The 11510-nt window shown below is 49.8% G+C and overlaps 1 protein-coding gene across 1 annotated transcript in view; it reads right to left on the reverse strand.

Moving 5' to 3' along the window:
- Positions 1-1451: 1451 nt before the first annotated feature.
- Positions 1452-11510, reverse strand: part of LOC308382614 (serine/threonine-protein kinase MRCK alpha-like) — a gene marked incomplete at its 3' end in the record, with an annotated part of 11457 nt that continues 1398 nt past the window's right edge. Inside the window, exons 2-6 of the mRNA XM_080861008.1 lie at positions 10398-10516; positions 8392-8574; positions 7104-7221; positions 5459-5616; positions 1452-1577 (exon numbers count right to left, since the gene is read on the reverse strand). Of these exons, the coding sequence (XP_080717134.1) occupies positions 1452-1577; positions 5459-5616; positions 7104-7221; positions 8392-8574; positions 10398-10442 (630 nt within the window). The 5' untranslated portion in view covers positions 10443-10516. The remainder of the gene's footprint in view (positions 1578-5458; positions 5617-7103; positions 7222-8391; positions 8575-10397; positions 10517-11510) is intronic.

Here is an 11510-nt window from a genome sequence, read left to right on the forward strand (position 1 = left end):
TTAAACGTCTTTGGAGATTAGCGTTATTGCTTCAGGTAGGGTACACCAAAGCACGGGGAAAAGGCTGCAAAATACATTCTGCAAAGTGATTGTGTGTGTGTGTGTGTGTATCAGCGTACATGTGCCTAATTCGTTTAATGAGCATATCATATACTTTTATTCTTTTTATGCCGTGCCCAATCCTGTGTAACTGATGTGGCAGTGAGCCAATGGGTTGTGTACTTAAGCAAGATTACCAACCTATAATAAAATTAAAGAATAGAAATAAGAATCAAAATCAAAATGATTACGCAAGGGTTTGATGAAACCCAGAGGGCCAAAAGAAGCGAGCTGTGAAAGCCAACAGCACACACACACACACACACTCCCACTGGGGTGGTGGTCCCTGTGCTAATATATTATCCTCTACACACACACACGCTATGTACACACACACGTCTGAGCTGGGCCAAGCCTACAGGTGACGCTCACACACGTCACAGAGGACCTCTGTCAGGTAGCGGCACCTGAGTGTGTGTGTGTGTGTGTGTGTGTGTGTGTGTGTGTCTGACTCACTCACCTGAGGAAAAGAGCAAAGCCAAGATCAGGTCCACATTTCAATTTACAGTTCATGAAGTTTTCAGTTGACAACCTTTTTTGAGTTTCTCCACACACACACACACACACACACACACACACACACACACACACAGGAAAAGGTGTAACCGTCATGGCCACAGCTAGATGGGTAGATGTCTGTCTGACAGGGACTTATAGAGGGGATGGGTAATTCTCCCAGCCCATGTGTGGTATTCCTTCAGTGAGTGAGTGAGAGCGTCTGCCCCTCATGAGGTCAAGAGTAGTCACATTAGCGCCGGGAGGCGAGCGGGGAAGACCTCCGTCCTCCGTCCACCGTCAGGCAGACCGCGGTGAAGCATCGAGGCTGCTTCACACACACACACACACACACACACACACACACACACACACACACACACACTCCTGTCCACCGTCAGGCAGACCGCGGTGAAGCATCAAGGCTGCGTCTTTGTTTTTTTTTGCAGGGGTCGGATGGGGTTGCACTGAAACACACATCTTCTCACACACACACACACTCTCACACACACACACACACACACACTCACACGCCCACCTGATTAACCAAAAGTGCATCAGGGGGGGGAGGAAACACACTCCCAGGGACCTCAGTCTTGTGGGGCACAAAGTCTTTGGGGGTGCTCAGTCCTGTGAGGTGTCCAGTCTGCCGCATGTGGCTGAAGCGTTATGGGGGTACGTGGGGTACCGAGGTCCTCCAGAAGTAGAGGCCAAGGTCCCGGGGAGAGCAGGCCCAGCAGAGGGGCCTGAAGGGGGGGGCAGCGCAGAAGCGACAGCGTCCCCAGCTGTGGGGATGGATGGGGTGGGGGGGATCGGAGGTTTGGTGTGGGGCGGGGGGGGTTGGGGGGGGGGGGGTATCATGTCTCCCAGCGCTCGGAGCTCTCCAGGGTGAGGGTCTTGGGCTTGTGGGGGGAGGCGGGGCTGGGGGGGCTGCTCAGGTTGGAGCTGTTGGAGGCCGTGGAGTGGCGGGGGGAGTCCGAGTCCTGCAGCAGAGCAACAACACACCAGTTAGAAAACACACACACGCACGCACACACACACACACACACACACACGCAGGCACGCACACACACACACACACACACACACACACGCAGGCACACACACACACACACACACACACACACACACACGCAGGCACGCACACACACACACACACACACACACGCGCGCACACGCGCACACACACACACACACACACACACACACACACACACACGCAGGCACGCACACACACACACACACACACACACACACACACACACACACACACACACACACACGCGCGCGCACACACACACACACACACACACACACACACGCAGGCACGCACACAACATAGCAGTCAGAAAACACAAACACAAACATACACAACATAGCGGTCAGAAAACACACACGCACACACACCAGAACACACACAGGCACACTATATAACGCATTAATAACACCAACACGGCACAACAATAGGACAACATAGGCTTCTGACAACAGAACAGTACACACAGAACACAGAAGCACATGTTACACAGGTAAGCACAGGTGAGCACATGGAACAACACAACAGGTGTCCTGTGTTACAAACACAGGTAACACCATACAACCATTTTGTCATGCACAGTAATGTCCTGTGTCAGATGACAAGTATCAATTACCATTTTTCCTATTGATATTGTATTACCGATTATTATTAGCTTATTGGTATAAGTTATTAACATTACAAGATTCTTTCTTGACATGAGATGATCAAAACTAATTTGATCAAAAAAGACTTTTCTTTTACCTTTTCAGAACAATCTAGCATCAAGTGCACTGAACGTAAAAGAAAACTTTGGAATTTTTAAACCTGGGCCCTATTTTCCCATCTTTTTAAGTCAAAAGCGATTGGAATTGGTCCAGTATTGGGTTGGAACACTATAACCAGCCACGCCAAACAGCTATCCAATGTAATCCCGTGGGCCAAGACTCTGGGTCAGAGTACACTGCTTGTCTTCGCCACTGATCGGCTCATAATGTTAGTATAAGTGTCTGACAACATGGAGGGGATCCGTACAGAGATAGACCTCTGTCTGCTTACCTCAAATTAACTAGAAAATTATGTTTATCTTTTGTGTTGTTTAAATTTTAGTTTCAGTTTCTGTAGAAACATAATAACATTATGTCGGTGGGAAAAAAACAGTAAAAAAAGAAACTGAAAGAGCACAGGTGCATGCCCATAGGATTAGGTTGTGTAGACATTTAACCATTTTATGGTTGCCAGTTATAGCGTTCTAACTCTTCACTGAACCGGTTTCAAATGTCCCTATTCAAAACTTGAACCCATAAAGAAGGGAAACTGGTACCGAAGTTTAAAAATCCCTGGGTTTGCCTTTCATACTACACACACTCAAACACAGTTCTGTCAGGTACCGGGTCAGTCTGCAGTGGGTCTGCTGCAGGAGTGGACAGCAGCTCACTATGGAACAGGGCTTTAGTGGACCTGCACCGGGCCAGAACACCACCTGGACCACAGTGAGCTGCCAGCAGATGACTATCCAACACACACACACACACACACACACACACACACACACACACACACACACACAGACACACCCACCAACACACAGGAGATCCACACAAACACACACACACACCAGAGATTCACACAGGAGGCCTACACACACCCGAGATTCACACAGAAGATCCACACACACACCATAGATTCACACAGCATGCCTACACACACACACACACACACACACACGCACAGGTACTAACCCTAACCATCTACTCCACCCTAAACACAAAGTCTGGAGGTATAGGCAGGACCTGCTATGTCTCAAAACCACAAACTACACCAGCAGCTGACTGATGGGAACCATGGAAACCACTCTCCTCACTCTCAACACACACAAGTGCACACACACACACCAACGGACACACACATATACACACCAGTCCACACACACACACACACCAGCCCCCACACACACACACACCAGTCCACATAATATATCAGCCGAAACACACACACACACACACACACATACACCAACCGAAACACACACATACACACCAGCCCACACACACACACACACACACAGGGAGAAACACCACACTCACAGCTCCTCTTGAGCCTACTGTTCTCCCCCCACAGAGTCAGGGGGGTGGGGCAGTAATAGGGGGGTGGGTAGGTCCGCTAGGGGTGATTGGTGGAGGCTACTTTCTGAGTGGTGTTCAGACTTTACCTTCATCTTACTAAGCAGCGTCCTTAACGCCCGTTTCAGATCGGGGGTCTTCTCTTTGGGCGGCCACTGAAGAGAATCACGCGCACGTATGAGCACACACACACACACACACACACACACACACACACACACACACACACACACACACACACACACACACAGGCATATGTGCCAGAGTAGGAGAGCAGTGGCGTGTGTGTGTGTGTGCGTGTGTGTGAGTGAGTGCATGCGTGAGGTGTAGGTGGCCAAGTGCGCTCACTCAGTGGATCTCAGTATGATGGACACACACAAATACAACCACACACCCCCACATGTGAATACACACACACACACACACACACACACACACACACCTGTGACAGGGCACACACACACGTGTATACAGGCCCGAGTGATGACCTTTGATATGCTTGTTGAGAGGGTGTAGTGAAGTGCTGTGTGGGAGAGGTAATGGAATCGTCTCCATCAGTGGCCATCCCAGCCTGTAGAGACGTGTGTGTGTGTGTGTGTGTGTGTGTGTGTGTGTGTGTGTGTGTGTGTGTGTGTGTGTGTGTGGAGAGGTCATGGAGTCGTCTCCATTAGTGGCCATCCCAGCCTGTAGAGACGTGGGTGTGTGTGTGTGTGTGTGTGTGTGTGTGTGTGTGTGTGTAGAGACGTGGGTGTGTGTGTGTGTGTGTGTGTGTGTAGAGACGTGGGTGATCTAACGGCTAATGGACACTCCAGCCCTCCACACAGCCTCGTCCAGCCCAGGGCTTTCAGCACAGAGGGGCGGAGAGGCGGGCAGCCCCAACCTGCTCTCATCACTCCACATATGATATATATATATATACACTCTGGGGAGGAGAGATGGACGTGCCATCATACTCTAGAGCGCTACTGCGATCTAGTTGTTAACTACTAATGCACTTTATTGTACTGTGCCACTTCAGAGCCCCTGGATGAGTACATCATCCCTTACGTACACACACACACACACACACACACACACTGTGTGGGGAGATAGTGTTGAGTTAGATGGCCCTGTGTGTGTGTGTGTGGGGTGGGGTTGGGTTGGGTTAGATGGCCCTGTGTGTGTGTGTGTGTGTGTGTGTGTGTGTGTGTGTGGTGGTGTTTGGTTAGATGGCCCTGTGTGTTTGGGGAGGTGATGTGCACGAGTAAGCCTGCGCAGAACCAGAGAGCACACTGTGATTCACACCATAAGCTCAGTGGTACCACACACACACACACAAACACACACACACACACACACACACACACACACACACACACACACACACACACACACACACACACACACACACAAGTTCTCATCCGACCCATGCAGAGCCAGCTGCTATCAGAAGCGGGTCCATGTCAGCATCCCACACCACAACCCACAATCCCAACATCCAGTGGTCCATTTGGGTTCAATGTAGGGAGGTTCAGAAGGAATGAGTTTCTCTGCAGCGTTAGGGAACCGTTTCAGTAGAAACTAATGAATATTTCTGTTAGTTTTATTCTTTAATGCCTGCAACTGAAATTCCATCCATTTTCTGAACTCCGCAAAAAGAACCAAAGTCCACACAGAACCCCTGTGGTCACACACACACACACTAACACTCACACACACACACACACACGTGGTCATGCACACTTACGTCGCGGTCGAACTGGGAGATGGGGGCGTCCCCCCCGCAGTCCAGGCCCCCCCCTGAGGAAAGAGAACCTTCGGAGGGGGAGGTCAACTGCCGTTTACCGGAACCGTAGCTCCCACCAGAGAACTCACGCCGGAGAGCACTGCCGTTCTGAGAAGAACCTGCAGAACACACACACACACACACACACACTCTTCCGTAAGGAGAACATAGCGAGAACATGGGGAACACACACACATTTTTCCGTGAGGATAACATGGTGAACACACACACTCTTCCGTAAGGAGAACATAACGAGAACATGAGGAGGATATGGGGAACACACACACTCTTCCGTGAGGAGAACATGAGGAGAACATGGGGAACACACACACTCTTCCGTGAGGAGAACATGAGGAGAACATGGGGAACACATGGGGAACACACACACTCTTCCGTGAGGAGAACATAACGAGAACATGGGGAACACACACACTCTTCCGTGACGAGAACATAACGAGAACATGGGGAACACACACACTCTTCCGTGAGGAGCACATGGGGAACACACACACTCTTCCGTGACGAGAACATAACGAGAACATGGGGAACACACACACTCTTCCGTGAGGAGCACATGGGGAACACACACACTCTTCCGTAAGGAGAACATGAGGAGAACATGGGGAACAGCGAGCATAGATAGAACATTAAGAGAACGTAGATAGAACATTAAGAGAGCATAGATAGAACTCAAAGGGAACATAGATAGAACATTAAGAGAGCATAGATAGAACATTAAGAGAACAGATAGAACATTAAGAGAGCATAGATAGAACATTAAGAGAACAGATAGAACATTAAGAGAACATAGATAGAACATTAAGAGAACAGATAGAACATTAAGAGAGCATAGATAGAACATTAAGAGAACAGATAGAACATTAAGAGAGCATAGATAGAACATTAAGAGAACATAGATATAACATTAAGAGAGCATAGATAGAACATTAAGAGAGCATAGATAGAACATTAAGAGAACGTAGATAGAACATTAAGAGAGCATAGATAGAACTCAAAGAGAGCATAGATAGAACATTAAGAGAGCATAGATAGAACATTAAGAGAACAGATAGAACATTAAGAGAGCATAGATAGAACATTAAGAGAGCATAGATAGGACATTAAGAGAACAGATAGAACATTAAGAGAGCATAGATAGGACATTAAGAGAGCATAGATAGAACATTAAGAGAGCATAGATAGAACATTAAGAGAGCATAGATAGGACATTAAGAGAACAGATAGAACATTAAGAGAGCATAGATAGGACATTAAGAGAGCATAGATAGAACATTAAGAGAGCATAGATAGAACATTAAGAGAACAGATAGAACATTAAGAGAGCATAGATAGAACATTAAGAGAACAGATAGAACATTAAGAGAGCATAGATAGAACATTAAGAGAACATAGATATAACATTAAGAGAGCGTAGATAGAACATTAAGAGAACGTAGATAGAACATTAAGAGAACGTAGATAGTGTGTGTATGTTTGTGTTTGTGTCTGTGTGTGTGTGTGTGTCTGTGTGTGTGTGTGTTTCTGTGTCTGTGTGTGTGTTCGGCGTGCGTGCGTGCGCGTGCGTGTGTGTGTGTATCCCACTCACGTGTTCCGAGGTCGCTGCTGGCACTCATGGAGCGTCCTGGTTCCGGTCGGGTCTTGGCGATGGTGGGGATGCTGACGGACCCGCCCAGAACACCGCGGCTCTCCTGCGGTCGAAGGTTCTGTGGCGGGGAGAACACGGGTCAGAGATAATCACCACGCACAATGCATTTACCAGACACCGCCACTAGAGGGCAGAGTGATTGTATTGAATCCTACAGGAATGTATATATTATATAATATTACAACAACCCTACAACACACACAGACTGTAGATGAAGCCCAATACAACTGAAAATGGGAATTGTAGTTTTTGGCGCACTTATTGTGACAGACATGGACACACTGGATTCTTTGTGATTGGTCAACACAGGGTAGGGTTGGGGAGGGTCCTCTGTGATTGGTCAACACAGACTGGGGTTAGGGAGGGAGGTAGGAGAGGAGGTACACCAGAGAGGAGACAGAGGCAGGGGTCCCACACACACACACACACACACACACACTCTCTCACACACACACACACACCTCGGGACAGATTGGGTTTATTCACTTGAGAGGAGACAGCAAGACTGGGTGGTTCAAGACTGCACTCTGACACACACACACACTCCTCTCTCTCTCTCTCTCTCTCTTTCTTTCTCTCGTTCTCTCTTGTTCTCTCTTTCTTTCTCTCTCTGAAGACTGGGTGGTTCAAGACTGCACTCTGACACACACACACACACACACACTTCTCTCTCTCTCTCTCTCTCTCCCAGGCAGGGTGAGTCCTACCAGAGAGCAGACGGAGGCAGGGGTCCCACACACACACACACACACACACACACACACACACTTCTCTCTCTCTCTCCCAGGCAGGGTGAGTCCTACCAGAGAGCAGACGGAGGCAGGGGTCACACACACACACACACACACACACACACACACACACACTTCTCTCTCTCTCTCTCTCCCAGGCAGGGTGAGTCCTACCAGAGAGCAGACGGAGGCAGGGGTCCCACACACACACACACACACACACACACACACACACTTCTCTCTCTCTCTCTCTCCCAGGCTGGGTGAGTCCTACCAGAGAGCAGAAGGAGGCAGGGGTCACACACACACACACACACACACACACACACACACACACACACACACACACAACACTTCTCTCTCTCTCTCTCTCCCAGGCAGGGTGAGTCCTACCAGAGAGCAAGACGGAGGCAGGGGTCCACACACACACACACACACACACACACACACACACTTCTCTCTCTCTCTCTCTCTCTCCCAGGCTGGGTGAGTCCTACCAGAGAGCAGACGGAGGCAGGGGTCCCGGGGGCGGAGCTTAGGGACGGGGAGCGGGAGGAGAGGGCCCCGGAGTCTTGAGACAGGAAGTTGTCAGCAGAGAGAGGGGTCATGTGATAGACATGCTCAAAGCTGCTGGGCGTGGAGATGAGACGGGAACGGGGGGAGGGCAGGGGGGAGCCCGGCTACCACAGGACAGGAGGGGGGGGGGAGGAATGGAGAAGGATAGAGAGGGATGGAGGGATAGAGAGGGATGGAGGGAGAGGGATGGAGGGAGGGAGAGAGAGGGATGGAGGGAGAGGGATGGAGAGGAGAGGGATAGAGGGAGAGAGATGGAGGGATAGAAAGGGATGGAGGGAGAGGGAAGGAGGGAGAGAGATGGAGGGAGAGGGATGGAGGGAGAGGGATGGAGGGAGAGAGATGGAGGGATAGAGAGGGATGGAGGGAGAGAGAGGGATGGAGGGAGAGGGATGGAGGGAGAGAGATGGAGGGATAGAGAGGGATGGAGGGATAGAGAGGGATGGAGGGAGAGGGATAGAGGGAGAGGGATGGAGGGAGAGAGATGGAGGGATAGAGAGGGATGGAGGGATAGAGAGGGATGGAGGGAGAGGGATAGAGGGAGAGAGATGGAGGGATAGAGAGGGATGGAGGGAGAGAGAGGGATGGAGGGAGAGGGATGGAGGGAGAGAGATGGAGGGATAGAGAGGGATGGAGGGATAGAGAGGGATGGAGGGAGAGGGATAGAGGGAGAGGGATGGAGGGAGAGAGATGGAGGGATAGAGAGGGATGGAGGGATAGAGAGGGATGGAGGGAGAGGGATAGAGGGAGAGAGATGGAGGGATAGAGAGGGATGGAGGGAGAGAGATGGAGGGATAGAGAGGGATGGAGGGATAGAGAGGGATGGAGGGAGAGGGATGGAGGGAGAGGGATGGAGGGAGAGGGATGGAGGGAGAGAGATGGAGGGATAGAGAGGGAGAGAGGGATGGATGGAGGGAGGGATGAAAGGAGGGAGGAAGGGAGAAGGATGGTTGGAGGGATAGAGAGGGAGAGGGATGGATGGATGGATGGAGGGATAGAGAGGGAGAGAGAGAGGGAGAGAGGGATGGAGGGTTGTAGAGAACCATGGAAGGAAAAAGAGAAAGTGTAAAGTAGAGAGGCATGCACACTACACAGACTACAGGAGATCTACACCAGCTACAGAGAACTACACTTTACACTAAGAGAGAGAGAGAGAGAGAGAGAGAGAGAGAGAGAGAGGAGAGAGAGAGGAGAGAGAGAGGGAGAGAGAGAGAGGAGAGAGAGAGAGAGAGAAAGAAAGAAAAGAAAGAATGAGAGAGAGAGAGAGAGAGAGAGAGAGAGAGAGAGAGGGAGAGAGGAGAGAGAGTGAGAGAGAGCGGGAGAGAGAAAGAAAAGAAAGAATGAGAGAGAGAGAGAGAGAGAGAGAGAGAGAGAGAGAGAGAGAGAGAGAGAGAGGAGAGAGAGAGAGAGCGGGAGAGAAAGAGGAGAGAGGAGGATGAGGAGGAGAGTCAGAGAGAGAAAAAGAAAGAGAGTAGGAGGAGAGAGAGTAAGAGAGAGAGCAACAGAAGAGACAGAGAAAGAGAGAGAGAGCGAGAGAGAGAAAGAAAAGAAAGAATGAGAGAGAGAGAGAGAGAGAGAGAGAGAGAGAGAGAGAGAGAGCACCATTAATAGAATCATGCAAAGAAGAAGAATGATCTAGAAGAGCATCAGAACACAGTGAGAGGATACAGAAGATGGAGATTAAGAGATATTAACATGCAGTGAGGGGGCTAAGAGGTGAAGCATGGGGATCTTTAGAAGTAGATGGGTGATGTGAGTGTGTGTGTGTGTGTGTGTGTGTGTGTGTGTGTGTGTGTGTGTGTGTGTGTGTGTGTGTGTGTGTGTGTGCCTCTGTTCATTTATACTCACCATGGTTATTTCTTTAAAGATCTGGTTGCACCCATCGTCTGGGTGTGTGTGTGTGTGTGTGTGTGTGTGTGTGTACACTCACCATGGGAAGGTCTTTGAGGATCTGGATGCCGTCTCCTGGTCCCATGTGAACCACGTGGTTAAAGTTGGTGGGGATTGGAGATCAACTTACTCCTCATCTCAGGGTCCCTCAGCATCTCCCTACACACACACACACACACACACAGAATTTAATTATTAACAATTAAACAAAAAAAAAACTCTACTCTCTCCAGAATGAGTGTGTGTGTGTGTGTGTGTGTGTGTGTACCTCCTCTGCTGTATCCTCTCCTCCTCTGGTACTCTGAATGAGAAGCCTGTGTGTGTGTTGTGTGTGTGTGTGTGTGTGTGTGTGTGTGTGTGTGTGTACCTCCTCTGCTGTATCCTCTCTTCCTCTGGTACTCTGAAGGAGAAGCCTGTGTGTGTGTGTGTGTGTGTGTGTGTGTGTGTGTGTGTGTGTGTGTGTGTGTGTGTGTGTGTGTGTGTGTGTGTGTGTGTGTGTACCCTCCTCTGCTGTATCCTCTCTTCCTCTGGTACTCTGAAGGAGAAGCCTGTGTGTGTGTGTGTGTGTGTGTGTGTGTCGGTGTGTGTGTGTGTGTGTGTGTGTGTGTGTGTGTGTGTGTGTGTGTGTGTGTGTACCTCCTCTGCTGTATCCTCTCTTCCTCTGGTACTCTGAAGGAGAAGCCTGTGTGTGTGTGTGTGTGTGTGTATGTGTGTGTGTGTGTGTGTGTGTGTGTGTGTGTGTGTGTGTGTACCTCCTCTGCTGTATCCTCTCTTCCTCTGGTACTCTGAAGGAGAAGCCTGTGTGTGTGTGTGTGTGTGTGTGTGTGTGTGTGTGTGTGTGTGTGTGTGGTGTGTGTGTGTGTGTGTGTGTGTACCTCCTCTGCTGTATCCTCTCTTCCTCTGGTACTCTGAATGAGAAGCCTGTGTGTGTGTGTGTGTGTGTGTGTGTGTGTGTGTGTGTGTGTGTGTGTGTGTGTGTGTGTGTGTGTGTGTGTGTGTGTGTGTGTGTACCTCCTCTGCTGTATCCTCTCCTCCTCTGGTACTCTGAAGGAGAAGCCTGTGTGTGTGTGTGTGTGTGTGTGTGTGTGTGTGTGTGTGTGTGTGTGTGTGTGTGTACCTCCTCTGCTGTATCCTCTCCTCCTCTGGTACTCTG

This window comes from Sprattus sprattus (genome assembly GCF_963457725.1).
Source record: "Sprattus sprattus genome assembly, contig: scaffold_304, whole genome shotgun sequence".
Classification (NCBI taxonomy): domain Eukaryota; kingdom Metazoa; phylum Chordata; class Actinopteri; order Clupeiformes; family Clupeidae; genus Sprattus; species Sprattus sprattus.